The sequence below is a fragment of the Triturus cristatus genome, chromosome 2_2, assembly GCF_964204655.1.
Source record: "Triturus cristatus chromosome 2_2, aTriCri1.1, whole genome shotgun sequence".
NCBI classification, from domain to species: domain Eukaryota; kingdom Metazoa; phylum Chordata; class Amphibia; order Caudata; family Salamandridae; genus Triturus; species Triturus cristatus.
Window position 1 is genome coordinate 60,687,540 of NC_140582.1, and position 24,429 is coordinate 60,711,968.

At 39.8% G+C, this 24,429-nt stretch overlaps 1 protein-coding gene across 4 annotated transcripts in view; it reads left to right on the forward strand.

Annotated features, from left to right (window-relative positions):
- The window catches only part of RUFY3 (RUN and FYVE domain containing 3), a 355,495-nt gene extending 334,862 nt beyond the window's left edge, over window positions 1-20,633 (forward strand). For all 4 annotated transcript variants that reach the window (XM_085640989.1, XM_085640990.1, XM_085640991.1 and 1 more), the window contains one exon: window positions 14,836-20,633. In XM_085640989.1, the coding sequence (XP_085497115.1) occupies window positions 14,836-14,979 (144 nt within the window). In that variant the 3' untranslated portion in view covers window positions 14,980-20,633. The remainder of the gene's footprint in view (window positions 1-14,835) is intronic.
- The last annotated feature ends 3,796 nt before the right edge of the window (window positions 20,634-24,429 follow it).

Below are 24,429 nucleotides of genomic sequence, written 5' to 3' on the forward strand. Positions count from 1 at the left end.
GCGGCAAAAGCTTATTGCTTCCAGCAAGAGGGACTCCCGTGGATGCCAGAAACCGAAGCAGACTCCCTTGGATTGGTAGGACCAGTCCCCTGCAAGCTGCAGAAAAATTGACATGCTGTGTGACCAGAATTGCAAACCGCTGGGCCTGTCGACAGTGAGCCTGAAGGGAAGTGTTGCCCTTCAAGCCCAGAGTGGTAGCCAAGCTTTCACCAAGTTTCGAGCTGCTACTCCACTCCTGTCAACCTCCAGCTGCTAAAGTAACCGTGGACTTCATTTGTCGCAGCCGAGGCTTGGTGATCTTCAGTCAGGAGATCAACATCTCGAGCCCCGAGAGCACCTCACAGCGACAGGCGTCATCAGTGACCCAGCTGCTGTGTTCCTGCATCCTGAAGTTGTAGTCAAATGTGTGAAAAAGCATTTTTGGCACAACCTGCACCTGTGATTGACAGCTGCCAGCTACTTCTGCACCCGGAGCCGCCAAGCAAGGTAGAAGAAATCCAGCTGTTGGACCCGGGTTCTAAGACCCCAAAGGCCTCTACTTTCCATGGGTAGAGTGGAACTCCATTTCTAAGCGTGATTTTATCAAATGCTGCAAGTTTGACAGCTCCTGCGAATCTTGTTCAGTACCAAGGTCAGCCAAATCACCTCTGCACCCGTACTCCCTGGGCAAGTGTAACAGTTGGCCAGTCCTCAGGATCGGTTTGTTGCAAGGAGTGGTCCACCTCTCGATCTAACCAAGCCTACAAGCCATAATGGCAAAGGTCATCGGAAGGATCAAGTGGGGGAAGGAAAGGAAGGGAACAGCGGGGAGGGAGATCTGTAATGAGGAAAGAGAACACACTGAACACTTTCTTTACGTATACCAAATCATGCGAAAGCCTAGTAGAAAAGACAGACCCTGAAGGGGTGGATACACCTCTTATACCTGTATATAAAAAGGAATGACCCTCATGGGGTTTGTTGCGGGGACAGAAGGGGGATGCCTTCTGTGTGGACGGACTTGTAGTGTTAGGACTGCAGAAATGAGATAAAGAACAAATAACCATATATTCATAAGCTCACTCTTTTCCTGTAGATATCAAACTTCAACAACCTTGCACAGTAAACATGTATCATGAATCTACACTTATCTAGACTCCACCGTACGTCACAGGGATAGAGCGTAGACCTCTACCACTCATACCAACCCCTGTTAAAGATAGAGCCAGAAACAACACTTATAACAAGACTGTAGACATTTTTCCAAGTACATAACAAAGCAATCCAGAAACATTCAGTCATAGAAGTAGCAATCCCTTATATGACACTTGAATCCTCAAATAAACCTTTGTAAATCCATACGACAGTATCTGTAAGTATTTCTTTTGTAATGCTTCTTGCACGGACATCTCTTGGCAATGCAGCAAACAAAGCACATGGGACACACTAGGGAGCGCCTAGAGAGTGAGCTCAGAAGGACCAGGAATATACTTTGAATAAGAGCGTGTGAGAACCGCTCTTCATGAGACCCCCCGCCGGCTGACAACGCAGGCCGAGCAAATCCACAACGCTCCCTCGCCGCCAGCCGGAAATGCCAGCCGAGGTAGCTTCTACAAAAACGAGCCAGCCTCCGCACGAGCAGCCGCTCACCAACGGAGGTTGGCTAAGGCAGGAATAACGAGTGGTGCAAGGCACCCTTACCAGTCTGGACATACAAGAACAGGAACTGCTGCTGTAGCCCCACCATGGACGAAGAATTTCCGATGACAGTTCGGGAAACCGTTTCCTGTTTATGCCGTCCTCTCGCGACGTCGGACGTGACGAGCGAGGAATCATGGGTATTGTAGTTTTATTCAACGAAGCGGAATACCGGTGAAGAGTTCCACTTCAGGAAACTTGCGCTCACCAAGAGTGTGCTCATGACAGCAAGGTAACGAAGTAACGACTGGTTGAACTTGGTCTAGGGACCCGCATGACCTTATCCACAAGAGGGTTTGTTTGAGCCCATCCTGCAAGTGATCTAGTGTTACCTGTGCTTTCCCCAATGACTTCAATGGGACCAATTTGACAGATTTACTGAATTTATTTTTGCACACTTTAACATTCCACAGCTCCGGCTGTATGTACGATACAAAGTTCCTTTTGTTGTCTACATTTATATAAAAGGACACGCTATCTTTATAAATTAGTGTCAGGGTTTCTTTCAAGTTGTCTCAATTACTAATGCACCGTAATGGTACAGTAAAATGATGAACACATGTTCCTCCAGTAATCACTGACTGTTCTTTGCAGCACTACAAGGACTGAGCTAAGGATTATTGTTGTTGAATTCAAGGTCCATATCTGTGTATTGTGAGAATATTGCATGGTAAGGCCTATCAACCATACCACATAATATTCCACCTTGCAACAGTAGTGTTTCGAATTAGGATAGATTGATTGTTGGTTTCCAAGAAGGATGTGGTCTTCATGTTATCGTAGACCTCGCATCCTGATCTCCTTTATTTGTAAGTAGAAATTCAAGATTTTTCCCTTGGACAAGTCCTCTTGGCTTTGATGCTAGGAGATTGCATGGTGTTTTTCTCATTACTCCTTTGTGATCCTGCATTTTGGTCTTACATTGGCACCTCATGTTTTTTGATTGAGGTAATGGTGGTCCTAGAGTATTTTCGCAGGTTGGAGGTACATATATTTTCATACTTAAACAACTAGGTGTTGAAGGTTGTCTTGCCGCAGCTGATGGTGGACCATCTTCAGTCTCCCTCTTCTTTGTCTTCAGTCAACTATCCTAAGTCACACATCCAGCCCTCACAGGTCTCCACTTCATTAGGGCAAAGCTAGACAGGGTTGCCCTCAAAACCTTCCTGCCAGTTCAGAGTCCTGATTCAGGATATGATCCTCGTATTTCAGTAGTGAGTTCATCTTCCTGCCAAAACAGTCCTGTTTCTTTTGGGGCTGCTGACTGAGTTTATCCTCCTGGTTCATCACGCTTGATGGCTCATGGGAGCTCTTCAGTAATGCCTTCAGGTTCAATTAGCTCAGGAATGAAACGTCTTGATGGAACTCATTTAGATCTTCTCTGTGGCAGCTGAAGGCTTGATATTGTTGCTGGTGCCAAATACTTAACTTGTGGAAAGCCATTTTACCCTCCTTTATTGATGGTAACATTGATAACAGATGTCTCCTCCTCCTCCTCTGCTTGAGGCGGCAATGTCGGTGTCATGGGCATCAGCGATCTGGGGTTAGTTGTGAAGCAGACTTCACATAAACCAACTCGACCTACAGACAATACACCAGGTCCTTAAGGCTTTCACGCTCTCCATTTGTAGTTGGTCTGTTCAGGTTCTCATGGACAACACAACTGAACAGGTAATGGGAGTGCTTTTGATTTGCCCTCTGAGGTGATTGGGGTTATTTTATGTCATGCTGCCCATCCATCAAAACTGGCCAATGGTCACATTGTATTTCTTTGTGCACTGATGAAGGGGCGGATCCCATATAGGTGCATTTGTGTGATGTATTTCATGTTATGCTTTCTTTAGCCCCGTAAGGTTTTGCATTGGAAACCAAGGGGTTATATGTCAGCTCTTTTGGCTTACCTATGTTTGCCGGCTCAGCCGGTTATGACACATTTCTTTGAAAGATTGTCTCCCTTTGTCTTTTTTATGACCTGAATCTGGTGCTCACCTTTCTGATGGGTCCACCATTCGGGACGACGTACAGGTGTTTAACACTTTAGACAGTTTTTCTGATTGCATCAGTTTGTCTCATCGCATCATTTAGCTGCAGGCTCCATCTCTGCGTTCACCTTTTGCTTTGTTCTTCTCAGACAAGCTGGACTTTGTACGAGGGCCCCCCTTACCTCTGAAGGTGCTTTTCCCCCTACTGTGTTGGCTAATCTATTACCATGCCTTTTTACTATCTGCCTTCTGACACTACTACGTAGATTAGGAGCCTGAACTGCCCAGATCCTCACAGGTGTCTCAGTATCTACATCAAAAAGACTCTGATACATTATCTTGTTCAGCTCGACCTTTTGCTATGCAAGGTCAAATTAGGGCAAGATGAATTATAAGCAGATTATTTTCGTCTTGTTGATTCTCTGCGTCTAGCTCTGCTACTTCTTCATTCCACCAAGGCGAAGGCCTCTTCTTTGATAGTGTTCAGTGTGTTCCTGTTCTGGCTGCGATGTGGCCTTCTGTCAAAATCTTTACAATTCATTACTACCTCCGTTTTGAAGCCTGCATGGGAGGCCATTTTGCCACGCCTTTGTTGCAAGACTTCTTGTTTTGCTCAACTCCTCAGACCCTCTCCATTTGGAGAACTTCTTCATATTGATTCAAGAATTGTCATCAGAAGAACAAGTTCCCTCCCTTCGGTAACCATCTTTCTGGCGGTCTTCTGTCTACTTGCATATTGTTCACCGACCCACTTGCCTACCAGTTCGGAGCATTAGTCGTGCCCGCTTAATATTAAGATTCCAACTAAGTTTTCTGCATTCATTTCTGCCAGTCTAAAGTGTCCACCTCAAAAATTGTTATTGAAGGTAGGTAACCTGTTCTTTAGGAACATACTAAGTATATAATAAAGCACCAGTTGTAAATGTTAACACTAAACTATCTCTATTAGTTACAATTACAAAACGCAGTAGAACCATGAGGAGAAAGCAATCAGACATGGTTAAGTGTCAAACAGGACCTTTTTGTCTGTTTCTTAAGAAAGACCATGATGACTACAAGCTCTCTACATTTAATAAGTGTTTTGGATGTTTAATTCATTGAAAATGCCATGAATCGAATTGTGTGTGTAGATCGGAGTTACATAGCCAAGTCACTTTTTGTGATTCATCATCTTACACATAGCTTATATTAATTCTTCAACATTTAGCTTGAGGTTGGATTTCTGGTTACTTCAAAACTTTATAGCCTACCAGAAGACCCGGTCTCCAAGATTTCCTATGTGGCGCTAAAGGGATTGACGAGGAGACTGTTAATTGAGGATTTCTATGATGTTTGACTTAAGAAAGAAAAAACATAAATTCTTTTAGGAGTACACAGTTGAATGAATCTTTTTTTTTTTTTGCTGAAGCATGTACGGGGATAGATCTTAAATGTTCTGTTTCAACAGTTTATCTCATTCTTCCTTTTTTATTGTGTTGAAATTTTTTATTAGCATTTCAGAATCATTAAACAAAAACAAGAAAACTCAAATACAAGTAATAAGGGTAAGGATCATATGATAGAAATTAAAAAGTAAATCCATATATAAAACAATACTTAATATTATGCTATCTAGGACAATAAATATATATAACAATATATAAAGGAAAGAGTGAAAAATCATATACAATCAAGTTTTAAAAACTAAATGATAACAAATACAAACATGTTAAGAAAGTAAAAAAGGATTCCATATCTGTGAAAATAACTCTAGTTGATCTTGAATATTATATATAATCCTTTCGTGCGAAGCATTTTGAATCATAGCAGATAACCAGGACTCTTGAGATGGTGGAGTGGAAGATTTCCATTGTCTTAATATACAGATTTTAGCAGTTGCAAGCGCGGTATGTAGGAAACGTGATTGTGGTTTATAAAGAGTGAGAATATTTCTGAAATCATGTAATATAATATTAGCTGTGGAAAGGGGTAACTGCAGTGAGATAGACTTATGTAAGGTCTGACCTATGTAAGACCAATAATGTTTAACCAATGGACACGTGCAAAGAATATGAACAATATCACATCCAGAAGCATTACATCTCCAACAATTGGAATGCAGTAACAAGCCTGCCTTATATAACCTAACCGGAGACCAATGCCAGTCATGTAGAATTTTAAATAAGCAAAACTTTAAACGAGCTTCTCGAGCTCCCTTATCCAAACCATCTAGTATATCCATCCATTCCATATCTGAAAAAGAAGTCTGTAAACGTGTTTGCCATTTATGTCGGAGATCGCAGGATAATGGGTGTGAAAATAATTGAGATGTAATTGTTTTGTAGAGACCTGAAATGACACCTTTCTGTTTGCCCCAAATTTGTAAATAAAACACTATTGGTGATATAGATAATGACCAAGGTGTGGAACCAAGAGCTTTGAGAAGAGATTTTCTAAGTTGATCGTATTTGGCATGCTGCAGCGGGGGTAAGTTGAATTCATCCATTAACTGTGATAGAGGTTTAAGATCCCCGTCATGGAGAATTTGGTCTAGTGTGAGAATGCCTGCTGATTTTCATTGAGGCCATAGAAAAGTTCTACCTTTAATGCGTATTCTGGAGTTGTTCCATATAGGAGCCTTTACATGTAAACGAGAATTAATGCCCAAGATACGATGCGCTCTTTGCCATAACTTACGCATTGCAGACAATAGGGGGTTACGTGGATCTATTCGGCTTGAACCAGATCCATATAAAACTGCAAGACCATTTGTTGCAGAAAGAAGATGTCACTCAACGTAGACCCAATGTGGTGTATTTAAATTATCTTGGAGCATGTATGAGAGCTGAGATAAATGCAAGGCAATGGTATAATGTTCAATGGAGGGAAGACTGAGACCACCATAGGAATGATGAGCATTTAATTTATGTATAGCCAGACGGGGTTTAATAGAACCCCATATGAAAGATTTAATTTTGGAATCTATAAGGCGCAATATGGATAAGGGAACATGAAGAGGAAGCATACCAAGAAAATAAAGAAAGCGCGGTAACGTAACCATCTTCACCGTTTGAACTCTACCCCATAAAGACAGACCCAGCGCTTTCCATTTATCAAAATCTTGTTGCATCTGAAGGATTAAAGGCCCTAAATTATCTGATACCATGGCGTCCAATCCCTTATTTACCAAGATACCTAAATATTTTAACCGAGAAGGTTTCCAATGAAATGGATATCCCTGTATCACATCCCTTGAGGTGCCATCTGAAATGGGAAGTGCTTCACTCTTACCCCAATTTATTTTATACCCAGAAAAAGAAGAAAATTCCTCTATAATTTGAAGTAATGATGGTAAAGATCTGTTTAAATCAGTAATAGTGAGCAGTATATCATCCGCATATAGATAAAGTTTAGATTCACCCACCGGTAAGGAAATATCAACCACATTGGAAGATTGCCGAATAGCGGCCGCTAAAGGTTCAATAGCTAATAAAAATAAAAGCGGGGAGAGGGGGCATCCCTGGCGGGTGCCTCGCTGTGTAGTAAAAGTATCGGAAGTAAATCCTCCACAATTGACCAGTGCAGTGGGTTTGTTCATATAACAATTTATTCTTTATTATAAATTGTTCTCCCAAACCAAATTTTTCTAAGATTGGGAATAAATAATCCCACTCCACTCTATAAAATGCCTTTTCAGCGTCTATGATAATGCCAAAGCATCATCCTGTAAAGATTTAGCAGTATGCAGAGGGTGAGCTAGGGAGCGTAAATGATTTCTGGAAGATCGACCAGGTACAAAGCTCACCTGAGTATTATGAATGAGAGACGGAATAACTCTGCGCAGACGAGAAGCAAGAATACTAGCTCAAATTTTAATGTCACAGTTAAGAAGTGAAATGGGACGATAACTGCTACAAAGAAGTGGATCTTTTCCTGGTTTTGGTAAAACTGCTATTACTGCTTTATTAGATATATAACCTAAGGTGGAAGTACGTTCAGCTTCTTGAAATGCCGCATGCAAACAGTCTATAATTTTATCTCCGGACCAGCAATAAAATTCTGCTGGAAAACCATCCTCTCCTGGTGCTTTGTGATAAGGAAGTTTAAGGATAGCTTGAGAAATCTCTTCTTTACTAATATCTTCATCCAGTATGGATCTATCTACATCAGAAAGAGATGGTAGTTCTAATACATTTAAAAAAGACAACATTTTACCCTGATCTATATGGGCGTTTGGAGTGTATAAAGATTTATAGTATGTGGAAAATTCATTAGCAATATCCTGAGGACATGTTAACATGGAACCCTTAGAGGATTTTAAAGCAGGGATAGCCATAGCAACCTCTCTTTGCTTCAATTGTGCTGCTAGAAGTCTACCCGCTTTTTCTCCCTGTTCATAATGCCTACCTTTCATTTTTTGTAAATCATATTCCGCCTTAGAGGTGAAAAGAGAATTTAATGCCATGCGTGATTGTTCCAGTAATTTTCGATTTTGTAAAGTAGGGCTTTTAGTATATAAACATGTGAAATTGGTAATGTCCTGTTCCAATTGATTTTGTTTAGCAATATTTTGTTTGTTGAACTGGACCGCATCTCGCATAAGTCTACCACGAATATCAGCTTCAGCAGCAGCCCATATGACCCTGTGAGAATCCACTGAATTTTGATTAAATGTGAGATAATCATGAAGATGTTCTTGCAATTGTTTTTTACCAAGGGGTGTTTTATGACGTTGGATGTTCATTCTCCAGGGTTTACGACCTGGTTTGGTTGTCCCAGTCTGTAGACACAAGATGACCGGAGAATGATCAGCGATGGATGCCTCCAAAATACAAGAATCTTGGATCGATTGGACCGTTCTCTGAGAAATTAAAAAGTAATTCAATCTCGATAAGGTGCCATGGGAGGGAGATGTGAATGTATAGTCAACATCATTTGGGTGTGATAAGCGCCAATGATCTATAAGGCAGTTGTCTGAAATGATATCATTCATAAGGGCTCTGTCCGCTGCATTATTCTTATCAAGAGGTCCAGTTTTGTCCAAAACTGGATCTCTCACCAGGTTCCAATCGCCTCCGATGATGTATTGTGAGGCATCAATCTCCAACAGCAAACGATTCAAACGTAGAAAGAAATCTTTTTTAGCACCAGTAGGAGCATAAACTGAACCCACACATATATGAATATTACCAATGCACATTTTTGCAAAAACATATCTGCCTTGTGAGTCTTCCCATGTTTTAAGTACACAAATTGGTAATGTTTTTCTGATAAGGATTGCTGCCCCATATTTTCGAGTAGGGCCTGCTTCTGAAGAAGTCCCATCTCTGCGAAGTTTTTCAGACTCGAGTGTATTAAGATGAGTCTCTTGAAGAAGAGCCACATCCACCTTTTTAGATTGTAAATAGGAAAGAACCTTCTTCCATTTGATATAGTGTGTTAATCCATTGACATTCCAAGATTTAGCACATAAATCATGAGCAAGGACCATGTTAGAAATAAAAATAAATAAATAAAAAAAATTAAAAAAAGAGAGAGAGAGGCTTGCAAAAAGATGTGATGGAAATGGGTATAGAAGAGGAAAGGGAAAAAAACACCAATAAGAAAGATAAAATAAAGATAAAGTATAGAAAGCAAATAAAGAAAGATTTATAGACTACAAAAGAATAATAGAAAGAGTATAATAGAATAACAATAGACTTTTAACCGCGGGTCTGGGCGCACTAGAGCACCGCTCTGGGCCGGGACTCCATTAATAAGGAAAATCCAGGGCTAGAACATTTAAAGCGAGAAGAAAGAAGGAGAAAAAAAAAGCAATTTAAAGTGGCCAATAACATTGATATGAGAAGCTAGGAAAGAAAAACCCTGAAAGAATAAAATAAAGTAAAAATAGAAAATATGAACTAAGCCGGTAAGGAATATGAAGGGATATAAAATCTGCCCTTTAAAGTATAGCATATTAAGAGAGCATAACATTTATAATATAACATTTTGGAAATATATTAGAAGATTTAAGTCATAGTAAACTAAATATTGATAAAGATATAGGATTTGAAATATATAAATATCTAAGAATAGGTCAAATAGTCAACATCATCGATAAAATAACTATGTTGCATGTGATAGATAAATCATGCACTAATAACCTATAAAGGACATCATCAATAAATATAATAGTAGTGAATAATCAAAATCCATAATCTAAATAATAGCCCTAATAAAAAATAGGCATGAAAAGTTAATACTGAGACATTTTGATGACTAATATATGTAAAATGCTACAGAGTTGTGACTATCTATTCATGAATACAGGAAAATAAATAGAACATTCCAAAAGGACAAGATAATTTAACCAGTAAAACAGCACAGAGTTCATCTATATCTGTCAATTAGAGACACATAACCAAAAGTAGCTGCAACCTATGGCTTAATAAGTTATATAGGAGCCATGACATCAAAATATTTCTCATTAGAGGCAGACTTTAGAGGAGAACGGGACTTATCTCGACGTTGTTCCTGAGTTAAGGTGGAGACAGTGTTTAAGGCGGAAGATGTATCATCTTGACTTCAAATAGACCGTTCAAATTCTCTGCCTCTTTGACGGGATTCATGTAGATTGCGATGCATGTCATCCACAGATGTGGGAATAGCTTGAGAATTCCGAGAAGGAGCAGGGGTAGGAGCAGACTGCGTCTCCATGTCTTGAGATGTCATGTCAACCAAAAAACGTTGTAATTCATCTGGATTGTAGAAGTCTCTGGTGTCCCCATTCTTAGAGACTCGAAAGTGTGCTGGATCAAACAAACCATACTTAATGTCTAATTTCCTCAATTGAGGTCTCATGGAGAGAAACTCTTTCCTTCTTTCATTGGTGTCACGGGAAAAATCAGCTGCCAATCGTATTTCATAACCGTCATAAGAGTAGGAACTCTGAGTACGTGCTGCTATAAGTAGTTTGTCGAACTTGCTCATGCCTTAGGAAACAAGCAATAAGGGGTCTTGGACGTGTGTCTTTACCGTGCCGTGGATGACCGAATCGATGTGCTCTCTGGATCTCAAGCCGTGGATCGAACTGAATGGCAACTAATTTAGGGAGTACATCACACGAAATGGCTCTGGTATTCTGGCCTCCAATTTTTTCTGGAAATCCAAAAAAAACGAATATTGTCTCTTCTGCTGCGGTCTTTTAAATCCACTAACTTACTACGCAGAAAAAGAAGTTCTTCATCTCTAGACTGCGTTGAAGCGATTTTATTTTCAACAATTGTCAAACGTTGATCAAGACCCTCCGTTTTAGCATGGAATATTGCTATGTCAGCTCCTATTGATTTAGTTTCTGAGGTAAGTGATGAAATGTTTATATCCATGTCTGTTAGCCGACAGCTGATTGTTGAAATTTCTTGGAAAAGACTATCCATGGCAGCATTGGATACCGCCGAGGCAGTATTGTGTGCCTTATTAGAAGTTGATGCAGTGGAGTTTTTCCCAGACATCTTACGTGGTTGTTTTAATACATCAGCAACTAAAAGTGAATGAGAAGGTTTGTTTCCACTCTTGTTATTAGATATTCACCTCTAACTGCAAATGTCGGGGAATATTTAAAACTGCAGACAAACAACCCTTCAAGTAGAGCGATTGTAAGGCACCAAGATGAGTATTCTTCAGTTGTGAATAAATAAATAATTATCAGGATATTAAATGAATTAGCACTTAAATGACATATGAGCCAGATTCCACAAAGCAAGATATAATCAAGTGCTATTGGAGTCAAAAAGCATTGAGGAAAATATTGCAGCAGTTTTATGTAGATTAGTAGAGTAAGCAACCAGTAGGCCTGCAGCTGAAAAATCTCCTTATTTTAATGAAAATTATCATGAGAGAAATAGGTTGCGTATAAATATTGATGATATCATTTGAGTGTGGTAGAGCATGAAAAGCATGACCAACAAAAATGAGCTCTTAAGCTGATAGACATATGTCTAAATGGAATATTGTAAAGACTTAAGTTGTGAGGAGAAAAAGAAATTAGGAGTTTGCGCTATATGAATAGCATTGATGCATATTGATGTACATGCAGACAGCATTAAACCTTTCAGGGAATGCTGGAAAAATCACTGCAACAATGATTTCCCTCACTTTCTTTCAGTAACAGTCCTCATGTGAGAGAAAAGAAAATGCAGATTACGCAGTTCTGCACTTTGATTATGTTAAGCCTCAAGTGGAGTCGTCATTCATCATATATAAAATATGAGACCGGGAATATTACATCCAGACTGACTCCTGCAACACTTGTAGCCCAATTAGAAGATACGCAGTGAATATAATGTGCTATCAACTCAATTCCTTTTTTAACACATGTCTGTACACCGATTACTTTTAGCAAAAAGTAAAGCTGCCTTTTTTCATAAATAAAGATTGTTTCTTAAATCCAGATTCACATTGTTCCATTCTTAGTCCATTTAGCAGAGGAGTCAGCAGGAATACAAGTCACACATGCTCCAGGGAACATAAATTATTACTGGGCCCGGCAGCCATGTGTTGAAGCAATGTTTCTTATTTCACTGAAGCAGTTGAAAAAAGCTTAACCTTAACCCAGATAACATAAATTACTGCTGGGCCCAGTGTATTGAAACAATGTTTCTTGCTTGAAAAGGAACTGTGGAAAAATGCTTAAAAAGGCAACTTAATAAAATGAGAGGAGCAGTATTTCTTAAAATTGTTGTATTAGCAGTCTTGTATAATAAAAGGGAATTGTGACGTGTTTTTTTCCTCAGAAGACAACACTTCAGTTATAGATGATTATAAAAAGGGCCGGTTTACCTCATAAAGAAAAAATGTTTTTGACCGGGAATGTTTCCTCTAACCGGTGTCTCTGGAGTCACACCCCAATTAGCAGTTAGGTCATCGGGAGTTTAGGTTACGCAAGCACCGGGGATCCTAGGATTCTGCTAGGCCCGGCAAGCCACAATGTATCCACATCTCAGAAAAGCCAGTTAGAGATGGTCTAGCAGGACGGAATTTTCACAGCTGACAGCTTCAATGTGCCGATTACTCAGAAATGCCAAAAGAACATCCTTAGACACCTGCAAATGGATGTTCAATCCATTTGAGTGCCGACCCAGAGCAGAGCCTCACAGTTAGGCGGCCATCTTCCTACGTGGCCAGACCACGCCCCCTATCTCATTCTTCCTTAATTATGTCTCCATTCAATTTTGCATTTATATCTGAGAGCTTCAGATATTTTTTTGATGTACATATATTGTGGATCCATGTTTTTCAATAAAGAGAATAGAGATAATAATGGGTTACCATATAAAGCTGTGTCGGTATTGAGTTTGTTTGACAAACCAGGTTGTTAGGGTTTTTTTTGGAACTCTTTCCACCTGCCATATAAAAGTTTTAGAACCAATGTTTTTCTTATGTTGTAGTTTATTTTGAATAACAGTGTGTTGTAATAGAAATTCGTTTTCTCAAACTTTTCCTATGTTTTGTTAAGAAGCTATTATGGGACATTATAACGAGAAGTATGCTACTGCCCTGGATTCTTTAGTTTCATGACGCAATTTGAAGGGTCAAATTTGTCAGCACAGAAAACTTATTTTATGAATATTTTTCACCCAACTTTTGCAAATGTTCGCACCAGTTGAAAAGCAGACCCAGTTTAGTAGTCTGAAGGGCCATTTCAGGCAGTTACATAGTGTCCTCTAAAATTAACTACACAAACATTCCTTGAGACACCAAGAACAGCTACTAAGGTGTTTTTTGTTATTTATTATGGAACAAGCATGTGTTGGCTGTAAGTGTCGTTCGGAGGTAAATATTGATAATAATGTAGATAAACCAGAGAATATTTTGAAGTAAGAAGCTGAATTGTGATGGAGCCAGCAACAATAGCACAGTCCTAAATAAAATAAAAAATTCCGTAGAACTATTTAATGGTATGGTACTGTGTGCTTCATTAATGTTGTATTGGTACAGTGTCATGAGAAGGCATTTCAAGTGTTTTTTTTTTTTTAACTCCTTGAGATTGGGGCATGCTTGGGTCTCTGAGGTAGTGCATTCCAGTCATGGCAGTCTACAGGGTGAATATATTTGGATCTAGACATTACACACAGTGGCTTTGATGTGGCCAGTTAGTTCTGATTGATAGATTATAAATTCCTCACAGGTGTGTAGTGGAACAATATGTTGTCTGTAGAAGTATGATGCACCACTTTTATATACGATTTTCAATATTTGTAAACGTCTGTGCTTTAGCGGAGAGACACCCAGCTTAGTGTTGAAAGGAAGCAATGCGTGTGTAGGCCGGTTGAATGAGGGTTTGTTGGTCAAGTTAAAAACCTTGTCGAGTGGGGAGAGGTAATATTAATGGAGACCCACAAGCAGGCTGTTAGATTAATGCGATGTAATAAGTGTTAGTGAATTAATTTGTGCATTGTCTTTTAGTGTGGAATGGGAGACTTTGCCCAATTGTATTCATAATTAGTATCCAGTGGTGTTCCCTGGTGGCATGGATAAATGACTCCATACTTATAGAGGGTTAAAGAGAAGCCTGGAGTTTTTACTCGAGGATGAGAATGGCATATGTCATGGGGAAAGTATATAAAACTATGCGTATAGGCTGGTGAAAAGGAGGAAAAGTAATGGATCTCGACTTTGAGTGAGCTCAACATGAGCAATCCAAAGGCCATCCAATGTTATTTAGGCTGGATTAGGAGAAGACGTCTTGTAGTATTGATCTAAAGATGCTACGAGAAGCTGAAGGATGTCACCAGGGTTGGTGGTGTATAAGGAGTCTAGGAGTAAGCCTAAGAATGTCCTTTTAGGGACCCAACTGATAAAAATTGTAGAGGTGGGTGCAGAGACAGACGCTAATGATTTATTGTTTTTGGAAAGCAGGAGACTGTAAAGGCAGCTAATGGTGTCTGTAGGCCAGACTTAAAACTATATTTTAAACTTAGCACTTTATAGAACAGGTCCCTTAAATGCCTTGTGCGTTGAATCTCAAGCTACACTTATATCAATCACTCTGGTTGTAGCTGCTGAGGAGCATTTTGCCATCAAGGAATGTGTAGATTGCCTGTGAACAGATACTGATATGTCCTTGACCTCATTGGTATTCTTATGCAAATGTATTAACCTGTGAATTGATCAGACAACACATTTACCTTATATAGTGTGTTTCCTTGCTCCTCAGACTGTGTGCAAGAACTGTTGGGGTGCTTTCTGTGATGCCTGCTCAGCCAATGAACTGCCACTTCCATCCTCCATCAATCCAGAGCGTGTCTGTAACCCTTGCCATGAGCAACTGATTCAGCAGTACTCGTTAAGCCCATTGTGATGCGAACACAAGTCTTCAGACGTGCTTGCAGGACCAGGTGTACTACAAAGATTCCATCTCAAGACCAACTTTGAGGAAACATCACTTAAATTTGAAGTGTTGGAAAAGGGGTGTTGAGAAATCGTTCTCACCCAAAATGGCGGCATCAGTGCACCATCACGTGCAGTTCTCTGATTTCAGGGTCCGCAAAGTTAAAAACACTGATTTCAGTAGGTGCTCTCAATACGTTGTTTTATCATGTTGGATTGGTACATTGAAGCTCGCCAGTACATCAGCTATCAAATTAAGACTTTAAAAAAAGATTTAAGGCAGCTAGAGATCACGGTCATGTGCGTTTTCAAATGAAATGGCGAGGTTGACTGACAAAGGATGTGGGTTTTTTTTTTACCTGCTCTTTAATGGTTAATTGGTGTACAATTGCACGAGCACTGCAACCGACTAGGAGACTACGTACATCAAAAAACATCAATAATAAAAATAAAAAAAGTTTCTTTGTGGTTAATAAGAAAATTTACAATCCATAACCAACGGTTTGCTTATCTGATTTACATGAAATGACCTTTGCCACAGTCGGCGTTCTGAAGTCCTCTTTCTTCATCGTTCTGCTGATGTCCAGACAGCATGTCTTCCTTCCATTCTGAGTGTACTTAACTTCCCGTTGAGACCAATGAATGTATCACTGTGTGTACAGTTGTGAATTTGTATTTTATGGTACCTCTTTATGTATTTAATGATTATTTCAAACAATGTGCAGATGCTGGGGGCATGGTGAATTCTTCTTTCTTTATACTGTGAATAACTAGTACTGGATAATTGCGTAAATAAGCTGCTTTCAGTTAGTATTACTAAATGCACGTATTAAGTGTACTACTGCATTCCATTTCTCCATGTTCGTTGTACCTTTTGTTTATAAATACCTTTTATTATTTTAAAAAATATAATTATATGAAACTAGTTAAGGTTTCAGTATGCTCCCAGCAATGTATTCATTTACATGGATATAAAGACAGTTTGATGAGAGATAAATGAGTATAGTTGTAGTATCTACTGGAGGATCTCCCTTTCAATCAATTTGTTATGCTGCTTCTATGAAACAGTAGCATTAGTGGTACAGGAGTATTAATATTGATGTTGTATTTATATGTACAGAAAATTGCCTATTTAGAGATTCTGCGCTGTATCAACCTGTTATTTCCTTATTGGTGGTCCATGTAGTCAAGATTTCCCTAGATTCACCAATAAATATCCAATACATTTGCCCACGCTTCTAGTGCGACTGAAAAATATTTTGAATGATGTGTAGAAACATACTTCGTTCTGAGATTCTCGGCCACATATTTTCTTTCAAGTAATCCTGCACTGTATGTGATTCCCACCGTTCCCTTAGCAGTAGTGGAGCTGGAATCTGCGATTCCAGACTCTTGGAGCCTGCTTATCCACCAGCGCAATCTTTTCTTCATGAGGCTTGGCTGCTCCCTGCAAAAGCCAAGCAAGTTATACCTTTTGATTTCAGTATACATAGGGGAAGAGCTGGCCTCTACGATTTCCCTGAATCACTAATTTCCAAAACAATTCCGTGAAAAAAATGTGTATCCCAGCTACCAAATAGTTCAATGTGTGCTAGCAATCCAGTTGCCCCTACTGATCCACATGCAACATGACTCTGAAGTCAGAGAAGCCTTTGAGATGTTTATCACTGCGGATTCAGTGGAATATCCTTGATTAATCATTTGACGAATCCACAACAGAGAAAGCGGCATTCTAGAGTGCCACATCTGACAACAAAGGTCTTCAGTGGGTTGTATGAATCATGGATTGGGGTTGTGGAAATTGATGAGAACAGTTATTATTGTTTTGATCTCATTGCAGCATAAAGAAAACCTTAAAGGGAATTAGGGCAGGCCTCAGTCTTCCATGGTGATTATTCATTTTGCCCTAGTGTGTGTTCTGGACTTCAGACATCAGTGAGCTGCTGTGCTCACATACGTCTAAGGCTGTGCTGGGCTTAGTAATGTTGTACAAATACAAACTGTCTTTCTAAGTCTGAGGCTCCCACGCATTCCTCAAAAAGGAACACAACAGGAGGGCAGTACTAGTTGAAAATTTCCTTTGTACATTTTTGCCTGAGCTGTTTTCAGCACTGACCTTTATATTAGTTAGTGAACCTTTCTGTCCCTGAGTTTTGCATTTTTGCAGCATCAGCCCATTCTGGATTCACATACTCTGCAATATTCAATCATCTAATGGTTAGGTCTGGCAAAATATGCTTGTTACAAAGGAAACTTTTGTTTTAGGTGTCACCCATACTGAATCTACGTGACTACTGCAGAAGTTGACTGTAAGCCCACAATGCCGAACTATATGAACACTGATTTCAGATAATTTTTCATTGGTTTCTTTGGATGTTGCATAAGAAAAAGAAGTCAAATCCTTTAGAGTGCTGGGATCCAATCTGCTCCACTTTTCTCCATCCTGCACTCTAGGCCAGCATTCACCTATAGGATATACTCGCAAGCATGTCTTTGCAGTCTCCTTCCAATATGAACATGAATTCTTTGAAGACTTCCAAAGAACAGTGCCCTCTTATTAGGAGGTTCTGGCGTCCCCACTGGTGTTCTGGGGCTGTATTATACAAATTTCCCTGGGGGCTGCAGAGGTACCTGCTTTATGTACCCCTGGGCCATGTTGGTATTACAAAAGAGGATGCAGACGCTTGTGCTTCATTAGTATGAATTGCGCTGGTGCACATTTAGTGCCAATGCAATCCACGGAGGATGTGCCATCATATGTATGGGGCCATGGTCCCATGTAAATAAGTGAATCCTTTGCACTTGTATCATATTACAGATGCTAGCCCAAAGGCAGAGAGGCTGTTAGGCTACATCGATGTGGCGCAAAATCAATAAGCGCATCCAGGGCATCTCTTAGGAGTGGAAACCCAGGCATCTCGCTGGAGGTGGCGCAGTCACTGATTGCACCCTCTTGGTAAGGGGATCCCTGCCTCCCTTTAAATGTGAGGCTGGGTTGCCATGTCAGTAAAAAACAGATCAGTCTGCATCTGACTACTGAGCAGTTATCAGTGAATGCATGATTTCTCACCTGCATGCGGACAAGTGCATTAACTGCCATACGGTGCGCTATCCCGTTCTGTGCCCATTGCACCCAGATAAAGCTGCGCCCTATTTGTAATATGGCCTATTGTGACCCGTCATTGAAACGCCACTCAAGGGTGGTTTCTTTTTAACAAAATTCCCTATGTATGAAAATTCGCTTGGTCGGATTTGTCTGTGTCAGAAGTGACATAACCGTGCCTATTTAGGCACCACACTGGTGCGCTGACATCAGTTTCTTCGTGTGTGTATATGTATATATATATATGAAGAAACTGATGTCAGCGTGCCAGTGTGGTGCCTAAATAGGCACTGTTATGTCACTTCTGACTCAGACAACTCCGACCGAGCAAAGCATCCTACCGGTGTGCAGAAGTACTGCTCAGAATTTTCCAGGTCCAGTCAAACACCTGAGGAATGTTCTAAGGGCAGGAATCCAGGGTTTGATAGAGTCTCTACCAGAAAAAGCATTACCAAAGGTAAGTAGCGTGTCGGTTAGCACTGTTGAAGAGCACTACAATTTCCAGTACTTTGTCAAAATCTATTTGTGAACTCAAATCACTTCCCTCCATTGTCAAAAAGCCCTAGTGGAGATCCAGTTCAGTGTGTACGGTCAAAAAAGCGCTATTCTTCTTGACTGCCCTTAAGTGATGAGGCAGTAAATTGGGTGCAGTTGAAAGTGTGTCCCCTCAGGAACATTAGCTTGTTAAGACTAATGTTGCTGAGAAACTGTTTTGGAGACATTTCCTGGATTTTATTTTACCCTGCACAGAGAAATTTGTCTTTTGCCCTCACTTCTGGTAGGTCCAGTCTTCCATAGCTGGAGAACAACCTTCAGCTAGCAGGATGAATATACCTCCTCACTCTTACCCTCTTCTCCCCATTCTTGGGGTAATCTTGCTCTTTTTGTTGTCTAGGGATCTTTTTCTGAAAAAAGTCATAGTTGATTGGTTGCACATTGTTTCTACGGAATCTAGTAAAAGGCATTTGGATTTTTGTTCATTTTTCTAACTGTTTAAAAAGAATTGTGGGAAATTCGAACGGTGAAGTAAGCAATGATATGGAGTGGAACTAATAAGACACTGATAACTAGTCCAGTGAGTCAAACTGACTTTTTGTTATGGTAGGTGATTATAAGTCTAACAGCTTCGTACGGTATCAGTTGCATTCACAGAAACCATTAAAAAAACAAGTGACTTGGCATCTGCACCACATCAAGGTTTGATTTAAATAATTAAAATTATTAGGAGTTAGCTCTACCGTTACATTTCCACTGTACTTATTACATCTTTAATGCTTCAATATTTCTTACTAGGAATATTTTTTTTATCTGTTCTGAAAAAAATGGTCTCCAAAGAAGTTGTTTAATAACAAGGAAAATTTGACAACTGAGATGGGTCTGACATTGCTTTCTGTAGTCCAGAGAAGTGCACCTTTTGGGCATCTATAAGTGGTGGCTCCGCATTCTTGGGGCAAGTGTTCTTTGAATTCTTATCCCTCAGGGGCACTTTCTGGAAATCGATCAGGAAACTGTGGTGCTCCTAGCCGTTGAAATGGGGTGGAGAAGAAAATCAAAACCAAGGCTCCTGCACTTTTGCAGTTTTTCCGTATACTTATCTGCCGCTCCAGTAGACATGAATAAAAAACATGTAAGGTAGAAAATATACAAGTTACTTGTCTGATTTATTAGTCATTCAGCTACATCCTACATGTAGAAGGCCCTACTTAGCTCAGTGTCTAAGTCACTTTGTAAACCCTCCGGCTACGCTTAGTGCTTACTTAAGTAGAGGGGACATTTATACAGTACCAGAGGGTGCACAAACCGCATAGGATGTGTGACTGTTTCCACTTAGACAGAAAAAGATACCTTGTTTACTCCATCAAATACTTACTAGCTAGTTGGTAATGTGAAGAATATTCTAAACTAATAGACCAATCATTTTACAGTAATTGCTTTCTTGTTCCCTTACGTCATCCAGAACAACAGAAAGGTGGAAAGGGGAAACACCAAAGGAACACAAGAAATCTCTCTTTAGCATATTTTTGTGATTGTCTTAAAGTCATTATTTTAACAGTTGCTTCATTTGATGCAAAAATAAATGTAGGCATCTTGTAAGAGGTTGCCGCGTCGATGGCCAGCGGTGTATCCTTGAGATATCCTCCAAACAGTGGCTGATATTCCATCGCTCTAGTTAGTGTATTGATGTCTATGCACCATATATAGGTCAGGCAGGACGTCCGCCACTTTTCGGTGGATGTGCAAAGGCCAAACACTAAAGCCAACCCTTAGTCTTAAATAAAGCTCAGTACCCGTCAATAGGACCGGGGAGATGACAGGCTTCTGTGGTTTTTAAACGAAAATTCCAAAACAAAATTGTTAAATTGCTGGAAAGATTCTATTTATATTAAGAAATAAGTAATAACATTGCTGGGAAGATCCCACTTATATTTTGAAAGAAAACATTGTTTACCTTTGGCAGTCTGTGTACTGGTGTCTGTATTTGCTTATGTATATAATAAAGAGAAATTAATGTTGATTATGAAGATGCGTGGCTGTACATGAATGCATTGGATTTCAATTCTTTTTTTTAAATAAGAAATAAGCTGTTTGTTTATTTTAAAGGACTACCTCTGAGCACATTTTCAATTCATATGACTTTTCTTGCAGTAAAATGTTAAAATCTGAGTGAGTACTGGACTCTGTATAACGTTAGGTATCTTAAATTGTTTTTGTGCTTGGTTATCTATGACAAAATATGCCCAATACATTATCAGCCAACGTTTCCATACCCATGAAAACTTTTCATATACAAAACAAGGTAAATAGGGCCAGGGCACCTTTTTCAGGGGGTTAGCTGGGAGCTTTAGAAAAGATTCATTAATTTATTCAAATACATATTACAGTTCCCTGTTTTGCTACTCTAACTTAACTTTGTGTGTGTAGCAGTGGGCCAAACATTCTGGGGAAATCCACAATCCGTCTACGAGAGAAAATATGCATACAGAATTTTTTTTTCACTTTTTAGTACATTTATTCCAGAGGGTAAATTTTGCAATCGCAGAGAATTTTGCGGAATTTCCATTTCCCCCCCCTAGCCCCCCCCCCCCCCCGCCCTACCCATCCTAGATCCAAACCACTACAATCCACGGACTGGCAAAATGCTGTGGGAGCAATAAAAAGCCGTGCATCACATCTTTTTCTCTTCTGCATTTTACAAAACAAAAGTTACGGTCAGAAGTTCTGATGGAATGGAGTCTCACTGTTAAGGACTAGTGGCATCTTTTTTAATCTGTGTATTCCACTGCTTTTGTAAGTTGGCATTAACCATCTTCCAAAATGTGGCATAAGTTGGCTCACATTTTTTAAAACATCTTTGGCGAGGAATCCTAAGCATAATGGTGTGCAACAATGAAAACAAGTGTAATCCAGAACTGGAAGATTTTTAACATTCCCCAAAAAATAAAACTGAAGTCTGAAATATTTATCTGTTTTAACTACATTTTGATACTCTTACATCTAGTTCACTCCTACTGTTGGTTGAAACCTGTGTTCAATACTGGTCCAACTGGTAAATGCTTTTCAGACTGCTTAAATTAAGAAATAATTGCCTAGCACAGTCCACGCCAGTGCATGGCATGGCAAGCAAATCCCTTTAGTCACAAGCATCTGTATAATTAGGTGCCCTCCCTAACTACAATGGTACAAGCTTCCAACGTGGACATCAGCTGCCAAAGAGTAGACCGTGGAAGGAAGGGCCTGCTATTGACGTAAGGATAGGTCTTTGGCTCCTGATATCGTCCACCACCTGAGTTTTGTCTGTCTGCCAAAGCAAGCCTGGAAGCCACATTGAAAGGTTCTCAAGGTCTTCGGTGTCCAGGTGAAGCTTGCTGAGAGATGGAAGCTCGTGGCCAAAGTTAAAGATAGGAAAACTACCAATAGTTACAGAGAAAGAGAAACGGGGTAGCCAGAATGGAATATGTGCTGCAGGCATTAATCTCAAATGTACGGCAGGGACTGGGTCGCTGACAAAAGGCGAACGTTTGATAAATTGCAAATTTGTGCAGGCATTAATCTCAAATGTACGACAGGGACTGGGTCGCTGACAAAAGGCGAACGTTTTATAAATTGCAAATTTGATGTAAAGGTAACAACAGTAAGATGGAGCCACAGGGGTTTAATGGCTTCTCTTATACATACAAACCGATTCTAGTCACTGTTACAAGTAAAATAAAGTGATGTATTTCATTCAGTTTGGCAAAGAGGGGAATGTTGGACTTAGGTGTGAGGTGAAGATGCAGGCAGTGATGAATACTTTGGCTATTTGGTTCCCTATCTCTCCTTAAATTTAGTCAGAAACTGGGTGTTATTGTTATTTGCTGATGGGCACTGTTTCCATGGTCATGCATGCTGCAGGACATTTTCAAGGTCTGTTTCCAGCAAAACTAGTTGGCTTCCCCATTTGTGAACCAATGTTTTGTTCTACCAGTGGCTGCTTAGATATTGCTAGACCCCTCTGGTGCCAGTTTCCTTTAATTAACTGAAGTTCCTGAACTCTCTGACCTCCATTGCACACCCATGCTGTACGCCTTCCCTCTTCACCACCAGGAAGGATTTCCAAAGCAAATTTCTTGCTTGGGATTTAAAGGCTTATGATGGTTTTAGGGGGTTGACGTAAGGCATCAAGTCGTCCAAGAAATCGGGGTGCCCATAAAGTGTGGTACATGGAAGATGATGCTTATAATCTGGACGGAATCTTACTCCTCCCTGGTAGTGAGCATGAATAATGACAAGAAGCACAGATCAGTACTGCATAAGATGCCTGTGTGACCACCAAACACCCAGCAGTCATTTGTGGTTGCTGCCGACATTCGGCCCAGCAAGAAGCTTGTTTCCTCTGAATTTGGGCTATTGGATGCAAGAGGTCACATTCCTTGACACAATACAATGGGAGATCAGACATTCATCTCTGCAACTGCACTACATGATTGAAGATGCTATTCTGATGTTATGCAAGAAGTAGTTACTATCATTGACTGATTTGTAGATTTTCTATTAAAGTAACTTGAAGGTTTGTTCATATGTTATGTAGTAAAAAGAAATAAGTTTCTTAAGAACATATGCCATTAAACTATTCCATACAAAGAACAAATAAGCCTATGTTGCAACATTAAATATTCCGAAGTCTTGGTTTTGCCCATATTAATCACCTATATTTTCTTATTGCAGTATTCGACCTCCGATTTTCTTTGCAGCCCCATTGGTACAACTGCTATAATTACTAAATCATCAGCATATAGCAAACCAGGGATGTGGTGACCAATTTAGGGAGAGAATGCTTGCACATTTGCCAAAATGCAGGTTAGCTCTGATCTTTAAAGGACAAACGAAGTGGGTGCCAATACGCAACCCTGGCATAAGCCATTGTTGAACAATAGTTTTGGGGACAGTTGGCCTTCATGATTTAATTCAGTCATTGCCCCAATTAATTTCCTTCAGAATATTTAATATCCCTGCATTGATTTCTAAAATACACCCACAGTTTACCAAATCAAATGCAGCCTTGAAGTCAACAATGCAACAATAAAGGTCACCCACTCCTTCAATCGTCTTCTTGGCAATTACCCACAAACTAAAGCAATAATAAATGGTCAAATTACTTTTTTTAAATCCACCTTGCTCTATCGGTATGTGAGCCAAGATGTCTGAGTGCACCTCTGAATACTTAAGTAAATGTTTAGAGAACATTTTTAAACTATCATCAGAGAGGCTAATGAGCTTATAACTCAGGATCTTGCAGATCCCCCTTTTTAAGTATTGGTTAGATAACTGCCCCCTTCCAACGTTCGGTTATAGTTCCAGAGGCTATCACTAACCTAATTACTTGATAGAATATGGAGGCCCACCAATCACTATTAATCTGGCTAGTCACAGAAGGCAAGTTATCTGGGCCTGCTGCCCTCGTCAACCTCAAAGTGGTGATTGTTTCATTAATCTTCTTTTTATCCATATACTATTAAAAATGTCCTCATCATATGTATAGTCTGTTGTAAAATAATTAGTATACCCATTACCATTTCTCTGTTCAAGAAATTCTATCCACTTCATTCAGGGGACCACACAGTTTGCTTTTATAATATCCAAGCCTGAGCCATCTTGCACTAACATTCAGAACTTTTTTGCATTTTTAGAGTGAATCACCGTTATCATCTCTTGCCACTTTCTTCCCCAAAATATTGCTTTTTCCCTGCTTCATTAATAACTTGCATTCCTCTTAGAACCTACCGAACTCCTTATATTCCTCTTTGACCCTACCGAACTCACTCGCCTGGTAACTATCTG